Here is a 22,818-nt window from a genome sequence, read left to right on the forward strand (position 1 = left end):
TGCAGTTTCCTCTTCTAAAGTACATTAGTGAAGCAGATTTTTTTTTCCCTGACAATCGATAACAGTTTCATTATTATCACTTAATTCCAGATTTACTCTTGAATTCAAATTCCACCTGCTAGGGCAGGACTCAAACTCAGGTCCCCATGACATTACCTGGGTCTCTGGATTAAAAGTGTAGCAATAATACCACGAGTCCATCACCTCCCCTATTCTACTTCAACCCACAGATAGACTGGATGAATCTAATGAGGGCCAATACTGTGAAGGAAGAACTCTATGTTTGAGGTAGGTTTTCTGGAGCAACATACTCAGGAATCAACATAGCACAGGCTATTTTTCATTTGGAATTGTACATTGAAAAAGGTTCACCTTGTTAAATAAAAAGCTTCAGGGAATAATAACCAATGTATGATAACATTTTCAATTAAGTTTGAAAAAAAAGTTGTCCAGTTTGAAACCAGGGCTTAAATTTAACAAGGGCATTTGTAAAGGTATGAGGAGGGAGTTGGCTGCAGTAGCTTGAAAAAATACATTGAAAGGGTAGATGGTAGATAGACAATGGTTTGTAGTTAAAGAGTTAATGATACCTTTTCTAAAATGTACATTCTTTTACAGCAAAATTATAACATGAAAAGTGAGTGAGCAAGGGCTAGCAAAGCAAGTTAAAGGTAGAATTAAGTTAAAGGAGGAGACTGGAAATTGTTCCCCCAGGTTTGGGGGAATTTTAGAATTCAGCAAAGGAGGTTGATAAACAAAGTGGGAAATGAGTAAGAATGAGAAATAGAAAGTATCAGTAGAAGTTTCCACTGGTATGTAAAAAGGAAAATATTAGAAAATGTAAATGTGGGTCCATTAAGAGTAAAAATAAACAAAAAAAATTATAATGGGAATTCGAGACATGGCAGAGAAACTAAAAAAAGTCCTTTGAGTCTGTATTCACGGAGAAAGATACAAGAGGTTTTTCTGACATAATTGAAATCCAAAGACTCTGTGAGAATGAGGCAATAGAAAAAATTGTTATTGGTAAAGAAAAGTAGCATTAGAGAAATGAGTGGCAGTGAAAGTTGGCATATCTCTGGGACTTGGATATTAAAAGAGATGGCTGTAGACATAACTCATAGATCGGTAATCATCTTGTAAAATTCTGTTAATTTTGCAATACTGCCTGTGGATTGGAAGATTGCAAGTTTGACTAAGAAAAGAAGGAGAGAGGAAACAGAGAGCTACAGACCTGTTAACTGATATCAGCAGTAAGGAAAATATTAGGATCTATTGTAAAGGATGTGAATGCCAGACAATTTAGAAATTAATTGTTTGACTGGGAAGAGAACAACATTTGACAAACCTGATAGAGTTTTTTTGTGGATGTTACTAACAGAGTCGATAAGAGGAACCAATGGATGTGGTGCATTTAGATTTCAGAAAGCTTTTGATAAAGTCCCACACCAGAGGTCAGTAAATAAAACTAAAAAGCGTGGGATTGAGAATTAGATAAAAGACAGAAAACAAGGAATAAATGGATGATTCACAGGATACAGTAAGAATCAATATTTGGGTCCCAGTTGTTTACAAACTATATCAATGATTTGGATGTGAGGACTAATTTATAATATTTGTAAGTTTGCAGGTGGCACAATATCTTGTTGGAATGTGAGTTATGAGGAGGATACAAAGAGTTCCAAGGGGATTTAGACAGGCTGACACATTATATATAATGTGGATTAATGCAGGGATATCCATTTTGAGGAGGTGCAGAGTATTTCTTAAATTGTGAGAGATTGGAAAGTGTTAAGGTTCAAAGGGACCTCATAAGACACTGTAAGTTAGCATGCAGGTGCAGAAAGCAACTTGGAAGGCAAGTGTTATGTTAGCCTTTTTACAGAAGAGGATTTGAATAGGGAAGCAACAGATGTCTTGCTTCAATTGCATTGAACACTGACAAGACTGCACCTAGAGTTATATGCACAGTTCTGGCCCCTTTGCTTAAGGAAGCTAGAAGGAGAACTGCAGAGTTTCAGCAGACTTATTCCTGGGATGGCGGGGTTATTCTGTGAGGAGAGGTTGAGAAGAAAGGATCTATCTGAAGTTTTGAAGACTGAGAGCCAATCTTCAATGCTGGGACTTCTGTGAAATGTTCCATTTGAATTGAAGAATTTAGAGGGTGCTGGTGAAATTAAATGGACAGTTACTCAGGAAATATTACTCACCTTACTTACATTCCTTCGACCTGGCAACCTCCTTCTCCAACTCAGGGAGTTGGACCCCCCCCCCCTTCCATTGCTCCAGATTCACTTTCCCCACCTTGCCCAACTTTTGGTCTTGCCGCTGCTTCGCTTCATACTCCAGGAGACAACCCCTATGCCACACTGCCGACAACACTGCCTGAACCCTACCTTCCCTGCTTTGGTTCTGCTCCTCCCCACTGTCTCCTGCCCCCTCACCTCCCCTAATATAGACCAAATCTGTCTCTGCCCCCTCAGAATGCTCCCCCCTCCCCATCCATGCTCTATGGAAAGCCATCACTTCCAGCACTAGTGGATCCTGTACTTTTGTCCATCAAATTGACACTGACTCAGTTCGCTTTGAGCGCTCTGACAGTCCTGGATGTGAGTTTGCTCGCTGAGCTGGAAGGTTTGGTTTCAGACATTTCATCACCATACTAGGTAACATCATCAGTAAGCCTCCAGTGAAGTGCTAGTGTTGTGTACCACTTTCTATTTATGTGTCTTGGTTTCTTAGGGTAGGTGATATCATTTCTGGTTCTTTTTCTTAGAGGATGATAGATGGGACCCAAATTGATGTATTTATTGATGGAGATCCGGTTAGAATGCCATGCTTCTGTAAGTCCTCATGCATGTCTCTGTTTACCTTGTGCAAGGATGGATGTGTTGTCCCAGTCAAAGTGGTGTCCTTCTCAATCTTTAAGAATACCAGTGACAGCCGGTCATGTCTTTTTGTGGGTACTTGATGTCCATGTATCCTGGTGGCTAGTTTTCTGCCTGTTTGTCCAATGTAGTGTTTCAGTGATACAGATGGCTAAATGACATTTATTTTGCTGGTTGCTTGCAAAGGATCTTTTAGGTTCATTAGCCACTGTTAATGTGTGTTGGTAGGTTTGTGGGCTACCATTATGCCAAGAGGTCTGAGTAATCTGGAAGTCAATTCCGAGATGTCTTTGATGTAAGGTAATGTGTGGCTAGAGTTTCTGGGTGCGTTGGTCTGCTTGTTTGGGTTTGTTGTTGAGAAATAGGTGGACTGTGTTTATTAGGTAACCGTTCTTGAATACGCTGTAGAGGTAGTTTTCTTCTGCCCTTCTTGGTTCCTCTGTGTTGCAGTGTGTTGTGGCTCATTGAAATAATGTCCTGATGCATCTCCATTTGTGGGTGTTGCTACTGTAGTTAAGTATTTGGTCAGTGTGTGTTGTTTTCCTATAGACGCTGGTTTGAATTGCGCCATTGACTGTTCGCTCTACTGTGGTATCTAGGAATGGGAGTTTGTTATTGTTCTTCTCCTCTTTTGTGAATTTTAAGCCAGTAAGGGTATTGTTGATGGTGATGTAGGTTTCCTCTAATTTGTTCCGTTTTGTGATGACAAAGGTGTCATCCATGTAATGGACCCAAAGTTTGGGTTGGGTAGTTGGGAAGGCTGCTTGTTGGAATCTTAACACACTCTTTACATTCGCCTGTACTTGTGTTTTCGTTTTTGCCGCTGTTTACCTATTATCTACCACCTATGCTACTTAACTGTGAGCTGCCTGTATTACTCACAAGACAAAGCTTTTCACTGTGCCTCAGTACACGTGACAATAAATTCAATTCACTTGTGTGGCACAATGTTACTTTGTTTGTAGATTGCACAAGGTTGGGTGGAAGGGTGAATGGTGCAGAGATGTTTCAGTGTGATTTGGACATGTTGAGTGGGTGAGCAAATGTATGGCAGATCGAGTATAATGTAGATAAATATGAGGTTATCCACTTTGGCAGTAAAAACTGGAAGGTTGGTTATTGTGTGGATGGTAGTAGATTGGGAAAGGGGGAGATGCAATGAAACCGAGAAGACATAGTACACCAGTCAATGAAGCTAAGCATGCAGGTGTAGCAGGCAGTAAAGAAGGCAAATTGTGTGCTGGCCTTCATAGCAAGAGAACTTGAGGACAAAAGCAGGCATGTCTTATTGTGGGGAAAGTGATGACCTAGTAGTATTATCACTGGACTGTTAATCCAGAGACCCAGGTAATGTTCTAGTGACGTGGGTTTGAATCCTGTCATGACAAATGGTGGAATTTGAATTCAATAAGAATCCAGAATTAAGAGTCTAATGATGACCATGAATCCAATGTTGAAGGTTGGAAAAACCCAACTGGTTCACTAATGTCTTTTAGGAGAAGAAATTACCATCCTTACCTGGTCTGGCCTACATGTGGCTCAACATACATGAGGAAGGAGCAGTGCTCTGAAAGCTTGTAATTTTAAATAAACTTTGTGGACTATAACCTGGTGTCACGTGACTTCTGATTTTGTCCACCCTAGTCCAACACCAGCACCTCCACATCAGGAGCTTTTCAAACAGTGGAGAGTTTCCCCTTAATTCCCATTGATTCCAGTTTTGCTAGAGTTCCTTGATGCCACATTTGGTCGAATGCAGACTTGATGGCAAGGGCTGTCACTCTCACCTCGCCTCTGGAATTCAGCATTTTTATCATGCTTGAATTAAGGTTGAAATGTGGTCAGGAACTGAGTGGCCCTGGCAGAATCCAAACTGAGTGGCAGTGAGTAGGTTATTGTCAGGTAGTTGCCAGTGTTGTTGGTGTACTGGAACAGCTTGGCTAAGGGCATGACAAGCTCTGGAGGGAAAGTCTTCAGTACTATTGCCTGAATGTTGTTAGGGCCCAGAGCCGTTGTAGTATTGAGTGCCTCTAGCTGTTTCTTGATGTCATGTCGAGTGAAGTGAATTGGCTTAAAACATGCATGTGTGAAGTCTCTAAATGAGACCAAGATGGATCATCCACTCTGGCTGAAAATTGTTGCCTTATCATTTGCATTAATGTACTGGTATCCTGTATTATCTAGGATGTTGATATTTCTGGAGTTTCCTCCTCCAGTAAGCTGCTGAAACAATTCCAGTGGATATGGTTGGGTGATAGCATGACACCTTCCCCTACCTTTGAACCCAATTCTATATCCCCATGTGCCCATAGCTTTCCAACCTGCTGCTACGATGAGGATGCAGGGGAGTGATGTGGGATTCCATTTCGGGTTAAGTCAGAGCTAAATTCCTTTCGATTTGAACACCGCCACTGAAATATATTATGTAGTAAATCTGTTTTCCTCAAGGTTGAATATGGTGCAATTAACACACAGCTGAGCAATGAATCACTACGCAAAGCTGTAGAATCACAATTGTTGGCAGCCAAATGGTCATGCATTCAATTTATTTTTTGTTTAAATAATTTGTGGGTCACTGTCACGATTTACTTGTAAACCTGAGTATTTGCTGGCAAATAGGATTGATGACGAATCACTGATTAGGTCCTGCAGATTGTGGATCATGGAAAAGAACAATTAAACACCCTCTTTAGGATGAAAGCCGACAGCTGAATTTATGTAAACTAAGATGCTGAGAGTGCCTGAAGTCTTTTTGGAGTTGACAAGTTGACAGCAGCAAAATATAACAAGTTCCTTGGCAATACTGCCCAATGTCCTTTCTATCAACTCTTCTGTCCACCAAATCTATTCCACTTTATGTGTGTATCACATGACAGTTCCTTCCCCTCCCTCTATGATCCTCCTATCCCATACTAGAAAACTACCAGGAGCAAATGCTTCTTTGAATGCTGAGGGAAAAAAGCATGAAACAGAAGGAGACTATTCAGCTCATTAAGGTGAAAGTGGGGACTGCAGATGCTCGAGATTCGAGTCGAGGACACCTACTTGCAGAGCATCTCCGGGACACCGCCCCACGGCCAAACACTTCAACTTCCCTTCCCACTTCGCCAAAGACATGCAGGTCCTGGGCCTCCTCTATCCGTACTCCCTAACCACCCGACGCCTGGAGGAAGAATGCCTCATCTCCTGCCTTGTGACCATCCAACCCCATGGCATCAATGTGGACTTCATCTGTTTCCTCATTTTCCTCCCCCCACCTTATTCCAGTTCCAACCTTCCAACTCAGCACCGCCCTCATGACCTGTCCTATCTGTCCATCTTTCTTGTGCCCATCCACTCCACCCTCCCCTCCAACCTATCACCATTACCCTCACCCGACTCTATTCAGCTCATTAAGCCTGTTTAATTATTCAGTTAGGCTGTGCTGATCATCTCCCAGCTACCTTTCCCCCAGCCCCACCCCTCCCATTTATCTCTCCACCCCTGAGGCTCCCAGCCTCACTCCTGAAGAAGGGCTTATGCTCGAAACGTCGATTCTCCTGTTCCTTGGATGCTGCCTGACCTGCTGCGCTTTTCCAGCAACACATTTTCAGCTCTGATCTCCAGCATCTGTAGTACTCACTTTCTCCTGTGCTGATCATGTACCTTAAATCAGACGGTAAAGTAGAATAGGATGGAAATACACAGATGCATTTGTGCACAACCAGACTTAATGTGCAGAGGTTTGCAAGGAACAGGGAAAATCCTCTGTTGGGACCAAAGATAGGAGGCAACGTTAGTTCAACCAGCAGTAGCATGATACCAGAGGCCACCAGTGGGGAAGCTATCTAGTTAAAGACTGCGAGCTGTCCCCACAGCTGCCAGACTAATCAGAGTTCAACCAATGCTGAGGCTGCATCTTCAGGGAGAGGATGCCTCAATGATCAGGCATTCTTAAAGTCAAGTAAATTGGGTTGGGGCACACAGTTGCCAGGCAAACAGGCCTCAGAAACGAAAATGGGGAGGACATTGAATACTGCTGGCGCCAATGCCACAACGTGTTCAATACTGTCAACAGAGCCCTCGGTGAGCTATGAAGTGCACGTTCTGAAAAGCCCCCACATTGGTATCTGCTGGAAGGTTGCCAAGTTCAGTTCTAGCTGCCTTATTCAAGGTAGGATGTTAAAGTCCTGAAGAGCATTCAAAGGAGATTAGTAGAATGATACCAGGAATGAAGGATTTTACTTACAAGAAAAGACTGGCTCAAGGGTAGATGACAGAGGGTGGTGGTGGAGGGTTGTTTTTCAGACTGGAGGCCTGTGACCAGTGGAGTTCCGCAAGGATCGGTGCTGGGTCCTCTACTTTTTGTCATTTACATAAATGATTTGGATGAGGAGAAACATGTTTACTCGGAGAGTTGTTATTTTAAGGAATGGGCTGCTTGGGAGAGTAGTGGAGGTGGTTTCCAAAGGAGGTTTCAGAACAGACCTGGATATGAATGTGAAAGTGATGGAGTTAGAGTGTTATGGAGATATGGTTGGAGAGTGGGACAGGATAGCTCTTTCAAGAGCTAGTACAGACAGGATAGTGTAAAATTCTTATAGAATCATCAGGTTTTACCCAGCAGTCACTCACTCTCCCAATGAGGACAAAGTGCTAGTGGAAATGAGAAGTGATCCTTCATTGGCCATCTCTGTGACCCTTTAAGGTCTTGACAGAGTCACCAACTTTCCTATTGCTGGCAATATGGCATGATGGCAGAGGCCAATCAGGGTCTCCTGCCGATGCAACATTTTTTTCATATCTCCCAATTACCAGCTCATTCCCAAAAGGCCTGGAAGATTCCATCCAAGAATCCAGATAGATGACCATTCCTTGAAACTGAGCATCATTAGTCTTGTCTGGGGAATGCAGAGGGGAAAAAAAATTAATGAGCTGACAATGTTTTTTCAAGTAAGTTCAATTAATTTGTGCATCGATGCATATAGCTCCTGTACAGAGGCACTACCACCGCTATGTGCTTGTCAAAAAATCCACCTTTAGACTACTACTTTGAGAATTTATATTACCAAATTGACTTAGTTTTCTCCCTCAGCCTCAGTAGTAAAGCCATTCCAGAATATAAGTAGCTTTTTGACATTTTGATATTGGAGTTTGCTTTAGCATCACATAGCCTGATATTTCAGGAAGGTGAACAGGGTATGGAGACAATGCAAACAACTAGAGGGCTAAACAAGGTCAGGAATGCAAAGCTTTTTGGTGAGTTTATCAGCAGGTTCAATGAATGATCAAATTAGCAACCGAATTGATAGAAGAAAAAGAGGCCACAATCAGGGACAATCTCAAACTATCAGGAAGAATAAAGATCGCAGATTGGCTGGGAGAGAAATGTGTCAGGACTACAAGGGCTGAGACAGAATTGAGTGGAGGGGTGTCTTTAGGACTAAAGGGAGACAGAGAGAGAACATTGAAGCTACTGTGGAGGAGAGGGAAAGACATCAGCACTGCAGAAAGGGAGAGGGCCCTTGAGGCTAAAGAATAAGAGAGGCTGTGGATGGCAATGAGCAAAGCTAAGCCTTGCAGGACTGAGTACCTGGGAGTGCACTGACTTCAAAGAGTGCTGGAAAAGGCATTTACTGATTGGAACTGGCAGTTTCCATCTCCCTTTCATTGCTGGCTTTGACAAATCCCTGGGAATGTATACAGTAACAATCATACTGTGGGAAGCCAATTTAAACAGGTTAATAAGGGGTCCTGCGTAGTGGGACATCTGGTTGCATTGGAATCCATCCATGTCAAGAAGGTAATAGGCACATAACTGGCTGGGGACAACTTATGCATATTTAAGTGGTGAACCCTTCACCCTGACACTTTCCTACCTGTTTATTCTGTGTGTGTTGGTTAATATCAAGGTCAGACAGCATTAGCAGTGCTTAATTCAAAGTGCGCACAGCGTAAGTTAACTATAAATGCGTAGCAGCTGCTAAGCCTAAAGGTTTTTTAAAATCCATTCATGGGATTCAGGCAACATACAAGGCCAGCATTTATTGCCATCCCTAATTGCCTTCAAGAAAGTGGTTTTGATCTGCTCTTGTTCTTGATCTGCTGCAGACCATGAGGAAGTGAGTACCAGGATTCGGACCCAATGATTGTGAAGGAATGGTGACATAATTCCAACTCAGGATCATCTCTAACGTAGAGACGTACTTGTAGTGTTGTTCACATACATCAGCTGGGTGATAGAGTTCATGGGTTTGCAAAGTGCTGTTGAAGGATGAGTTACTGCAGTGTATCTTGTAGGCGGTATGCACTGCTGCCACTGTGTATTAGTGGTGAATGGAGTGAAGGTTGAAGTTAGTGGCTGGTTTGCCACTCAAACAGCCTGTCTTGTCCAACAGCCTGCTTATTGAGTGCTATTGGAGCTGTTGGAAAGTGGGGAGCATTCCAGCTTACTCCTAACTTGTATCTTGTAGATTGTGGATAGACTTTGGGGACTCAGAAGGTATTACTCACAGCAGAATTCCCAACTTCTGACTTGCTTTTGCAGCCAATATTTGTATGGCTAGTCTACTTTCTTTCTTGATCAGTGATAATTCCCAGGATGAAGATAGTGAGGGATTCAGAAATTGAAATGTCACAATGTCAAGAGGAAAGGATTAGATTCTCTTTTTTTTTGGAGATAGTCATTACGTGGCATTTGTATGGCATGAATGCTATTTGCTATTTATCAACCAAGCATTAATCTTGTCCAAGTCTTTCTACATACAGACACAGATTGCTTGAGTGTCCGAGGCATTACAGAGTTGCGCATGGTGCTGAAAATATTGTGCAATCATCAGCGACCATCCTCACTCTGACCTTATGATGGAGGGAAGGCCATTGAAGAAGCAGTTGAAGATGAATGGACCAAGGACACTGCAATGAAGAACTCCTGAAGCAATATCCAGAGAAGATGGACTTCCAAAAACACAATTATTTTTCCTTTTGTGCTCGGCGTGGCTCCAGCCTGTAGATAGTATTTATTTTACTAGACTTCTTTGATGTCATGTATCATCAAATGCTACCTTAGTGTTAAGGTTAATCATTCCCACTGCAATTATTTCTAAATAAGTGGCACTTAATGGCACCATTGGTGATCGCTTCAATCACTTAGATGATGATTGAGAGTAAACTGATGAGACAATAATTGACTGGTTGAATCTGTCCTGCTCTTTGTGATAATGACATACCTATTTTGAATAAATGCCAGTGTTGAAGTTGCATTTAAACACGTTTGCAAGCAGTGTAGCTTTTATTGGAAGATATGTCTCTCGCATTACAGCTGGATGTTGTCAAAGTTGCAATGCTTAATTGTATTCAAACCGTGCACCCATTTCTTGATATCCATTGGAGTAAATAGGGTGGCACGGTGGCACAGTGGTTAGCACTGCTGCCTCACAGTGCCAGAGACCCAGGTTCAATTCCCACCTCAGGCGACTGACTGTGTGGAGTTTACACATTCTCCCCGTGTCTGCGTGGGTTTCCTCCCACAGTCCAAAAATGTGCAGGTTAGGTGAATTAGCCGAGCTAAATTGCCCATAGTGTTAGGTGAAGGGGTAAATGTAGGAGAATGGGGTCTGGGTGGGTTGCTCTTTGGCGGTCGGTGTGGACTTGTTGGGCCGAAGGGCCTGTTTCCACACTGTATCTAATCTAAATTGAATTGCTTGGAGACTCACATCTAGGATAATAGAGAATTCAGAAGGAGATTGAGATGAATCATTCACTCAGGTCGTCTGGCTTAAGATGATTACAAACTCTTAAGGTATTCTGGATGACAAAAATTTCATTACCATTCAAAACATGTTCAGTTCTTTTTATAATTTTCAGAAAAATTGCACTTTCAAAATTATTTTGTCAAAATGAAGCAGAATAGGACAGGTTTTCCAAATGTAAAATAATTCACCTTGACTATTTTAACAACAGTATAGTTTCATAGAACATTAAATACTTCCCATGAATATGTTTTTGCAACAATACTCTTTGCAACTGGTCGCTTTCCTATTATGTATGCTATTCATCACATGTTTAGCACTGCTCCTTCTAACAGACATAACCTTCAATGAAACTGTTGAATGCAAGTTGATATAGTTAAATCTATTACAGTCTGCATGGCTTTCACAGTGATCCATGAAAATCTAATTCCAGTTTTGTTGACTCCTTTGACTCTGTGCAATGAGATGAACCTCCTAAATTCCATCTTGCCATATCTATTGAGAAACAGTTACAAAATTGACACTAGATAAAACATTAAGGAAGCTGGACATAGCTGAATTGAACACATACAGATTAATAGCACATATGTTTTCACTGGGTACTTGTACTGAGTGAACCAAACCTTAAAATGAAATATGGTCGAGAGTGTGGTGCTGGAAAAGCACAGCAGGTCAGGCAGCATCTGAGGAGCAGGAGAATCGATGTTTCAGGCATAAGTCCTTCATCAGGAATGAGGGAGATAGGATGCCAACTTGCGGATCATTTAGAGAACATCTCTGGGACACCTGCACCAACCAATCTCGCCGCCCCGTGGCCAAGCACTTTAATTTCCCTCCCACTCCACCAAGGACATGCTGGTCCTGGGCCTCCTTCATAGCCAAAGTCTAACCACCTGATGCCTTGAGTAACAACACCTCATCTTGCACCTTGGGACCCTCCAATCACATGGCATCAATGTGGATTTCACCAGTTTCCTAATTTCCCCTCCCCACCTTATTGCCAGTCCCAAGCCTCCAACTCGGCACTGCCCTCTTGACCTGTCCATCTTCCTTTCCACCTCTCCATTCCACCCTCCTCTACCACCTATCACCTTCTCCCTCCCATGTTCATCTACCTGCCTGACCTGCAGTGCCTTTCCAGTATCACACTTGACTCTGATCTCTAGCATCTGCAGTCTTCACTTTCTCCTCCTCGAAATGAAACAGGTCAGTCACTCAGTGGAAATGGTATCCCAGATATTACCAGGACATTGCTGAGTGTAATATAGTATCTCTGTGATAATGTGGAGTGAGCTTGACGCATTAAAGTGCAGAGCTGATGCAATTGTGAAGGCCTGAGGCAATGCCACAACTGATGCAGAGTTTGGCTGCAGGTCTGACTGCAACATGTAACATCACTCTGCCACAATATCACAGCCTCTCTAATGCAATGCAACCTCTCCACACATTATTCCTTAAACATGTTCACGTAAGACAGATATTTTATTTTTATATGGCTAGGGGGTTAATGTTGAGGGTCAAGCAATTATTGATCTCCATACAGAGGGATAAATACCATCTCCCCTTTCAGGATCAATGGAAATACCAATTGCCAATTTCCCATCCATTAATATATTGGGAATTAATACTGTCCAGAAAGTTAGTATGAACTGTTACATAAAAGTTCTGATTATCTCATTTCTTTAAAAATCTCTTACTTCCACAATCTTTAGTGAAGATTTTAAGAAAAACTTTCAGAAACTAGTACACTGCAGAGAGTTTCTATAAATACAATGGTAGTACTGCAAAGCAATTTTTTCACTTTTTTGCATACAATGTTTTCACTTGATTTCACTATCGCAGTTTCAAGGAAATCCATTTTGCATCCATTTCTTTCACCTTCCAAACCGTACTCAGATTTATTTCAGGCATGCAATGGCCTCTCACTGTGAGTTATCACCTGTATGAGTCACCTTGGTGTCACTTTCATATATGTAGCATACCGTCTTCCATAGAACAGCTTTAGTCCTCCACGTGGGCACCACTCCCTATCCGCAGAGTTATTAAGCAAAGGATTTCTATAGAATTCCCCAAGGTACAGTGTGCCACAATGGCACACATAGCACTAAAGATGCTAACTGAATAATCACCACTGAATATAAAGGAAGACATTCCATTCTGACGATACCTGGCTCATCTGTGGTGCAAACCAGGCCTTGTCCTCACACAGCAGCTTCAAGCGGCCTATCAGGAAATGCCTTGGAAAGCTGCATTTGGAGGGCATACCCAGTCAGCCATCTTCATCTACTGATGAAATGCAATAGTATAACCTTCCTTAATTATTTCTTTGCACCCTAATGTGTATCACTATAGGACCTTACATGAAATCCTCACTTGTGCAAATAACCCCGAACTTACTGATTCACCTGTTTCCTAATTAACTATAATGCTCATAAAGAAAAACAAGAAATCACAATTTTCCAGAACATTTCAAAACATGGCAATGGCAAAGGTGAAATGGAAGATGTATAGGTGTAGAGTGATCTTAGGTTGGCAGAAGGCATTTTATGATTATGGAAGATGGTTGCTGTTTGTTGGATTTGATGTGAATATCCTTGTCCACAGTTGCAGTTTCAAGTATTAGTTGTGTGAGCAATGTGTTAAAAGGTTGAAGTCTATGATGGTGCCCAGATTGGTTTGGAATCAAAAGAAGTGTACAATGACATGCTACCCCTGTCTGCCCTCATGGAGTATTCTTACTTTATTCGATTTGGTTAATGAGTCCTATGCATGCACAATTTAGGAGTCAGCTAATGATACCTCCAGATGACAGTATGGCTGATGTTGCTATTCAACATAATGGAATCCAGGAGTGTGGCCCTCATGTATTTTACCTCCTAAAGGGCTAGCAATTTGTCCTTCTGCCAGTTGGTCTGGCTCAGTTGACCCCTAGGTTGTCTCAATGGTGTAAAAATGATTGCAGGATGCTGGCAAATGGTTTGTTGCAAATTGACAATAAAATCGCTTACTGACCATTTACATTGCTTCCAGACAGAATCTTGGTACAGTCAAGCAGCTGCAGAATGCTTTTAAAGAATTATTCCCTCATTGCACAAAGAGTTCTTGGTAGAGCTGGCATGTCAGTTTCAACACCTGTAACATTATAGCTGCAATTAAAAGACATTGGATTACCTCAGGAAACATATTTGTAAGATTAGAACAAAGGAAATAGGAACTGCAGAAGGCTATAAAGTCTCTTAAGCTTGTTCCACTATGCAATAAGTTTGATGGTAAATTTTTTTACGTCAATTCCACTTTCCCACCATAGCTCACAACTTGTCATCTGGCGAACTGTGTAATTTTTAATTTGAAATCAAAGAAATTCAGGGCTAAGTTCTACATTGTTATCTTACTTTTTTCAAAACTGTACATCTGCAATTCTATTGAGTAAGACAACTAACATGATGCAGAAGCAAAACAATGATATTATGATAGTAAGTTTTAATTATCCATCAAAACATTCAAGAAACTATTTAAAAGTAATTTTTAAGGAAATGTAGGGCCCTTGTAGATAGCTTGATAGGTCAAAGTCATAACTAACTACGACTGGGTCAACTCAATGCCCTGGTCTACCATCTTGTAAGATTTCATACTGGAATTGAGGCATTGCAACATTATATGTTAGTTACAATGTCTGGGAGTTTGACAGTTTTTGATATTTTTATTTTTAACTCTGGTTCTGTGGAATTGAAACCATTTCTTACCTTAAATGATATTGTGTTCATTTGCAGATTGTATGAATTCCATCAGAACCCCTCATCCAAATGAACAAAATGGATTTAGAAAACGAAACTTACACCAACTTTACAATCGAAGAGCTGACAAAGGGAAAAACTTCCAAAGTGCTGATATCGCTTTCACTCTCAGTCCTAACGATCATGACCACACTTATTAATTCACTGGTGATAAGTGCAATTATTGTAACAAGAAAGCTTCACCACCCAGCAAACTATTTAATATGCTCCCTCGCTGTTACAGATTTACTTGTTGCCGTCCTTGTGATGCCCTTCAATATTATTTACACTGTAAAGGAGACATGGGTGATGGGTCAGGTTGTCTGCAACATCTGGTTAAGTGTTGACATTACATGTTGCACATGCTCTATTCTTCACCTGGCTGCAATTGCCCTAGACAGGTATAGGGCTATAACTGATGCTGTAGAATATGCACAGAAGAGGACACCTAAACGTGCTGGAATAATGATCACAGTTGTATGGGTTATTTCCATCTTTATATCAATGCCTCCTTTGTTTTGGCGACACCAAGGAAATAATAAGGAGGATGAGTGTCTTATTAAGCATGAGCATCTTGTCTACACAATCTATTCTACATTTGGAGCATTTTATATTCCCTTGGGTTTGATCCTCATTCTGTACTATAAAATATATCGAGCAGCTAAAACGCTTTATCACAAAAGGAGTGCAAGCAAGCACATCAATGAGGATGTAAATGGCAAGATGCCCAGCATTACTGTCAGAAGCCCCAGGACACCTTCGACACTGTGCATATCTGAAAAGTCCATTTCAGACCCTTCTACAATTGAAGATGGAGACAAAATCCACATCACAGCTCGAAGTCTCAACCCCAGCACTTGCCAACAAGAAAAATTGTGGAAGAGAAACAAAATCTCTGGCACAAGAGAAAGAAAGGCAGCAACCACTTTGGGCTTGATTCTGGGAGCATTTGTAATATGCTGGTTACCATTCTTTCTAAAAGAACTCATCGTGAATGTCTGTGAATCCTGCTATATTTCTCCAGAGATGACTGATTTTTTGACATGGCTCGGTTACCTCAATTCTTTAATCAATCCTCTTATTTACACAATATTCAATGAAGACTTTAAGAAAGCTTTTCAGAAGCTAGTACGCTGCAAAATGTTTCTGTAAATACAATGGAAAGCAATCATCTTTATAATTAGAATGGGTAGGCCTTTTGCAGAAGCCTTCTTCTTTGAAAGGACAATTACATTTTTTTTCAGTTGGTTTACAGTGGCTTTGTATCTGAAACAATTACCAAACTAGAAGATACATACTGTTACAGATACATAAAACTCTTGGGTGCAGAAGAGAACTTATGTAGTATTTTTCTATTCTGGAACTGCCAGGGATATTTTAAAGAGATGATACCTTGTAAGTAGAAATAATGCAAATTTTAAATTCGAAGCATTGACTGGATTTTTAATGTGTGTAAAATATGTTTGAACTACAGGGAAAGCACTACATAATTTTCTCCGATTATTCATATTGGTTAAAATTGACTTTCCAGTCTGAAATGGATATATTGAGAGTTCGTAAAAGTGGGAACACTTGCTAAGGGCTTATTAAGCATTGAGAATAACTTATTAAAGGCCTACATAAGCAATATGCAAGTGTTTCTTTTTGGGATCTTTTAAAGAAATTGGAAATGTATTCCACATGGAAGTAATTCTAAGGTTGAAGGGCAAGACCTAATGCAGGAAAGCCACAATAGAATTGTCCAAATATTCTTCTTCATTGAATTGCTGGAGCAAACAATTGTAAGTTAAATGATAATTCAGCAGCAACTGAAAAAGAAACCAACCTGGAATTGTAAATGGAGGCACATTATTGCAAATCTAATTATTCCAGGAATCAAATGTAACACACTAAAGTTAGCTTCCTGAACATGTCAGAAGGCAAGGCATCGTGAGACTCAAAATCAGTAGAGAACCCGTGACTGAGGTGAACTATTGTCTTGACAAAGGTTGTAACGTAATCAACCAGTACTTATGGTACATGTAACTTCTAGACATTCGCAAAAGAGTATGCAGCAGTCAGTTTGCATCATCCATTGCCTTGCTTTTCACTTCACATCCAAGTACATGCATTTAAGTGACAACAGAAAACCAAAAACTCAGGCAAGTAGACAGATATGTGAGGGATGCTTTTGCCCGGTCCTTGTCTCAGTTGCATTGACACTATGATTAGGTACTTTTCATTAAATTTGTGTTTAATTGTAGAATTTCCAGTCATTTATCATGTTTCATTACAAAATATGTATCTTTTCTTGGCTTTGGTAGAACTGACTCTTTGTTAGCTACACAATAAAATAAACGACAGGCTGTGACACATAAAGCAACTGAACATTACTATCTCATAAATCATGCATTGCTGCCACATATGTGGTGGAAGTGCATATGCTGTTTATGTATTTGTACTGAGAGCTTAATATATCCTGCATTTTCCACTTGCAGCAATGTGGACAATTCATTGACCCAGTTCTCATAGATTCCATAAATGATGATGTGGAAATGGTGGGTGTTCGATTTAGTCTGGTCAGTTTCATACATGTATGAGTCTCAACTGTGGCTTAGTTGATAGTGTTCTTCGACGTCATAATGTTTCCGTTACAATTCCCACTCCAGAGCTTAAGCACAAAAACCAAGGCCAACATTCCAGTCTAGCATTGAAGGGATGCTCCACTGTTGGAAGGTGCCATCTTTCAGATGAGACATTAAATCAAGGCTCCATCTGGCTTAGACAGATTTAAAAGATCTATATTGAAGAAGAGCTATGGAGCTACCCCTGGTACCCTGGCCAATGTTTATGCCTCAACATCACAAAAAGACATTATCTGATCGTTATTACCTTGTTATTTGTGGGAGCTTACAGTTTGCCAATTGGCTTCATTACAATGGTGACTGGACTTCAAAAGTACTTGATTGGCTACAAAGCACTTTGAAGCATTCAGCTGTAGTGAAAAGTGTGATATAAAACCAAGCCTTTCTTTCATTAATTAGTAAAACATCATGGCCCTGAAATTTCATAGGAGACGCAGCTGATCTCCAACCTGAATTATATTGGTAGGCTTGGAGAATCCCTGCAGAATTTCAAACCAGTATCTTCACCTGAAACATCTTCTATGTTGATATCAATCACGGGATATTGTTTGCTTTAATTGTTGTGGGATCAAAACCTTTGGATATTCGACCTGCAGTCACTTGTTTATGCCCTGCTTTGGCAACACCACTTTAATAAGTTTGCTCTTTTGCCTCTGCTTGCAATCTACAGTTGGAGTGCATGGCCTCATGTTTTATATGAGGGTACAATGATGAGCACCATGAGTTATTTTAATCCAACCTTCATTTTTGCAAACTATCCGTGACCACTTACATTGCTTTAAATATTAATATTACCCTAATTGTTGCGAATATCATAACATCTTTATAAAGGCAGGACTCCGAATGTTTGTATCCTGACACAAATGCTGACGACCATAGGTCAATTGTTCACTGACTAAAAATCAAAACATTGCAGACTGGAAATCTGATGCACACACAGAGAATGCTGGATAAACTCTGCAAGTCTTGTCGCATTTGTAGTCAGAAAAACAGAGTTAACATTTCATGACTTCTTCAGAATGGTTCTGAAACTGAACCCGAAGCATTAACCCTGTTTCTCTCTCCACAGATGCTGCTAGACCTATTGAGTTTCTCCATCATTCTCCATGTTTGGTCACTTAATTGTACCTGGTTGGCCTTTACTATTCACTACATATTTGTACACATCCATCAATACTAACTTGTATATTAAACAGTATTTACTCAATGATATCACCTTCTGAATATTATAGAATACTTGGCTCTGAGCAAGTGCATGATGTAAATATGGGTTTTGTCAATTGATGTAGTTTTAAGTGCTTCATTCTGCTGGATGCTGCAAACCACTTTGTTCTCTCTTTGTGATAGGAACAAATACCAGCCAATAAATGTCTTTAGAGAACCAGCTTTTGGCTTATTGATACCATTTATACCTCTGACCCCTGGCTAACCCTAGATTTTGTTCATCCAATACCCCTTGACCTCAATTAACTATAGTAATTTCCATAAAAGCAACACCTTGATTTTAAAATTCTCATCTTTGTTTTCAAATCCCCCCTATGAATTTTCCCCTCATTGTATCTGTAATCTCCTCCAGCTCCACAACCCTTCAAGATCTCTATGTCCCTTAAATTGCATCCTCTTGAATATTCCTGAGTGTAATTGTTTCATCACTGGCAGCTATATTTTGAACAGAAACAAAAATAGAAGTTGCTGGAAAAGCTCAGCAGGTCTGGCATCTGTGGAGAGAAATTTGAGTTAATGTTTCAGGTTTGGTGACCCTTCCTCAGTTCTGCCAGACCTGCTGAGCATTTCCAGCAATTTCTGTTTTGTTTCAGATTTCCAGCATTTACAGTTATTTCAATCTTTATTATTTGAACAGCCTTAGCCCTCAGCTCTGGAATGTTTCTCAATCTTACTTTTCTCCTTTAAAACTTTTTTTAAAGCCTATTTGATCTGCTCTGAAATGCTTTATCATGCTCCTATGAAACGTTTAGGCGTTGAATTATATTAGATATGTTGAATAACTGCAAGTTCCTTTTGTCTCAGAAGCTAAAGGATTTAAGACCTGTTTTAGAAAATTTCAAAGAGTGGGAACTAAAATATATGATTTCTACATATTGGTTTTATATCCAGTGAAGTTGTAAAATGTATTGCCTAACATAATGTGGAATATTTCAGGATGTCTGGGAGAGGTAGTGCACAGATTATAGGACATAGCACTGGAGGTCCTGCTGGATGAAGTCCAGAAGAGGAGGGGACTCTTTGTACCATCAGTGAGAAAGAGTCCATATCATTTTCCTGTCCATACTGTTCTTATATATCTATCTGACTTCATGTCCTCCTTGAACTTCCCCACACAGGCCAAGTGGGAGCCCTTGCAAGAATTCCATGATCTTGCATTCCTTTTCTCCTGGTGACACTTAAACAGTGAGCAATAAATTAATGTTATGCAACACTTTTTTTAAGGAATGTCTTCAGAGAATTACTGGAATTCTGTTAAAGCTGCTGATAGGACATTTGTTAAGTTTTCACAAACAGTTGCAGAAATAAAATGCCCCCATGTGTTTCAAAGGTTCTTTTTCAATATATGACAACAAATAAAAGGTGAATGGTGAGCATTGTTTTAAGTGGCATTCAGAATCTTCAGCAGCAACCTATTTGCTCCTATTCAAGAGATCACTGTTAGCTCAGCAGCTATCCATCAAAATACCAGTTGGAGCATATAGGCAGAAATCAGTCCCTTTGTGATCTTCTGGTCAGTCTTTACATATGGCTACTTTAATTCATTTCCATAATGGCATCCTTCAGTATACATGGGCTAAACAAAGGCCATTGGAGAAGCTGATGAGTACCTAAGTAAGCTGGCAAAATACATTGGCCATTGTGACTGTGCTCATGTACAGTTTTATGGTAAAATTTTAACTCAGCAATGATGATGGAACAGTAATTGATATATGTCCAAGTAAGGATGGTGAATGACTTTGAGGGGAAATTCAAACTGATGGTGTTCCCAGAATATTACTGCTTTTGTTCTTGATTGTAGATGTTGTATAACAACATTGTCAAAGTACTCATGTGGCATGCTATGGTACATCCAGAAGGTTACATATACTGCAGTCACATTGTACAATTGTAGACCAGTCAGATTCCTCTGTCCTGTATGGAGCTGAGCTGGTTAAGTATTGTTGCGTTAAACTCATCCAAAGAAATAATATGTATGTGATGAAAGGAGGTGAGCTATCTGTCATAAAATACCCAGCCTCTGCAGTGCTTTTTTAGTCATGATGGCTGACCCAGAAGTCCATCTGGCCAATGGTAAATACCAGATGTTAATGGTAAGAAGTTCAATAATAGTGTGATTGTTAAAGATCAGAGTAAGATGATTGATCATACCTGATTCAAACGTTGCCATTTTACTTGCTAACTCAACCCTGAATACTTTTGAGAGAACTGTTTTAGTCTAGCGTGGGTGACTTCATTAGTGAGGAGCTCCAAAACAACGGACCACTATAGACTCATTTCTGAGTAGCTTCACTCCTAATCTTATAACATTAGTAATGTCATTGATGAAGTTGCTAACAATAATTGGCCAATGATTCTCCCTTAAGTAACTCCAACAGGAATGTCTTGGGTACTTAATCATTGACTTTGATAACTATCCATAATCCCTGAGACATCAATTCTTATTCCAGCTACTCGGGATTTTTCCAATGGCAAGTAATTTATCTCAGTTTGCCAAAGTCTACTCAGTCAAGTGCTGAATTAATATTGGGGCAGCTGTTCTCCTAATACATGAGACTGAATTTTATCAGAAATCAGCTAAGTGACAGTTTTGGTGAGTTTCATGGAGGTTTTCTCTCTGTGAGCCTTAGCAAGCTTCCCAAATTCACCCTGTTACCTATGCAACAACCCCAATGGCACCTTGCTCATCATTTTCCTACTTGCCAAAAGTGGAAGTACTGATCACTGCTGGCACCTCCCAAGGTTTGTGGCATTGGTTCCATCTTTAAAGTCCAGCCATGCACCTGGTCAAGCACTGTCAGTCTACAGCTGCCAGGTACTGTTCCTTTCAGTTGACCCAGGTCACAGAACGGAAATTGGTGCCTCACTTTGCTGATGGGGACCAAGGAGATCCTGTAGGATCCATGCAGTTGCTGTGAGATGAGATGTTGGTGCCTGGTGTTCAAGATGGAGGGTCAGAGGAACAAGCAGCAAGTCATCAAGTTACTGCTCTAACTTTCATGTTGGGAATTGTCACCATCTGGTTTCTACCTAGCAGACAGGAGAAAGGGAAAACTAAATATTAATAAGGCAAGATAGCATAATACTAAGAATATTAATGCATGCTGATATGTGTAAACAAGCCTCTTGCCATTCACTAGTGAGAATCTCATCACCATGTTCAGCACTTGAAAGGAAAATGGATATCAGTCATCTCTTTACTGCCCGATCTCAAGTGATTCTATAAACTTCCTCTCCATTTCCCACATCATTCAATGACTGGGAAGATTCCCCCACACTGTATTTAAATGCTGGTTAACATTTTACCTTTAAGGACACCTTGTAAGCAACATTCATAACATTTTAATTGTTCAATCATTGCTGTATTCTATTTGCATTCTTATCCAACTTCATCGATTTCAATGCCTTCTTTTGTCTAGTCAAAGCAGACTTTGTGGCTTACAAAGGAATTCTTATGTGACAACTACCTGCACTGTGCGCTACTTTTTCTGGAAAAGTTTCAGTTGAATTTATTAACATGTGGTGAATTGGCAAGCTATTCGTGGTTCCCTTTTAATGTAAAATCATTAACATCAAAACTGACATATCCAAACTTAGACCGTCATAGTTCTACTTTAAATTAATTCCTCTTCCAAACTTTTAAAAACTAGTAAACCTTGCATATGGGTGACTTCTTGTGTGACTTCAGTGGCATTGTTCACATCACAAAACATTTCCTGCACCTTTTGCACATTTGTCTCCATCCAACACAATTAGCGAACCTGCAATACCACACTTGGTGATCCTACGCTCAGCCAGTGCTGCATGATTGTTACTTCCTTGCAGTTCTCCATCAACATAGTAGGGGCCTGGAAATCATATTTTGGTTGCCAGAAGTAGTGTAATATGGACATCCCTTCAACACATCCTGCAGTTGACTAAATAAAACTATTGTTATTTTTAGGGATTGACCATTTTATCTCAGGTGATTCATGAGTGGATAGTTTGGATTTGGATTTAAATATTAAAGTACAAGTGTGAAATTTCATACAAAGAAATTAATCTTTGAAAACTTCCCATTTACCTGATTCTCTGTCCATTTGTCCAGCTTTAGCATAATGTTTTGTGTGTTGTCAATGACACAATATTTCTACCTGATAAACATATGCACTTTTTACAAGACAAGGAACGAAGGAAGAAGTTACTTATCTTTGGGAAATGTACATTTCATAATATCTGGAGTTTTTGACATGTCATTGCTTTGTGCTTTCCTGTAATAAACATTACCTCACATTTGTATCTGTTGACTCAATTTAATGCAAGTGACACACATCTGTATAATATAGATGTATCTAAATCTCCAAATCTCAGCACTTTCCAAATAAGTGATGCTGATTTTAGTGGATAAACTGCTTTCCTAATGTTGCTGTTTTGAAAAAAAGTGTACAATCATGCTATTTTAAATAATCCTTTTTTTATTCTTTTATGGAAGATGAGTATTTTTGGCTAAACCAGCATTTATTCCCAATTCCTAATTTGGTTCAGGAATGTGCTGGTGAGCCCAAACTCTGCCGAATGATAGCATCAGGTATACAAAGAG

At 40.2% G+C, this 22,818-nt stretch overlaps 1 protein-coding gene across 2 annotated transcripts in view; it reads left to right on the plus strand.

Moving 5' to 3' along the window:
* htr1fa (5-hydroxytryptamine (serotonin) receptor 1Fa) overlaps positions 1-18,739 on the plus strand; it is a 134,030-nt gene extending 115,291 nt beyond the window's left edge. For both annotated transcript variants that reach the window (XM_043701187.1, XM_043701186.1), the window contains one exon: positions 14,389-18,739. In XM_043701187.1, the coding sequence (XP_043557122.1) occupies positions 14,422-15,543 (1,122 nt within the window). In that variant the 5' untranslated portion in view covers positions 14,389-14,421 and the 3' untranslated portion in view covers positions 15,544-18,739. The remainder of the gene's footprint in view (positions 1-14,388) is intronic.
* The last annotated feature ends 4,079 nt before the right edge of the window (positions 18,740-22,818 follow it).

Source organism: Chiloscyllium plagiosum, chromosome 12, assembly GCF_004010195.1.
Source record: "Chiloscyllium plagiosum isolate BGI_BamShark_2017 chromosome 12, ASM401019v2, whole genome shotgun sequence".
Lineage (NCBI taxonomy): Eukaryota > Metazoa > Chordata > Chondrichthyes > Orectolobiformes > Hemiscylliidae > Chiloscyllium > Chiloscyllium plagiosum.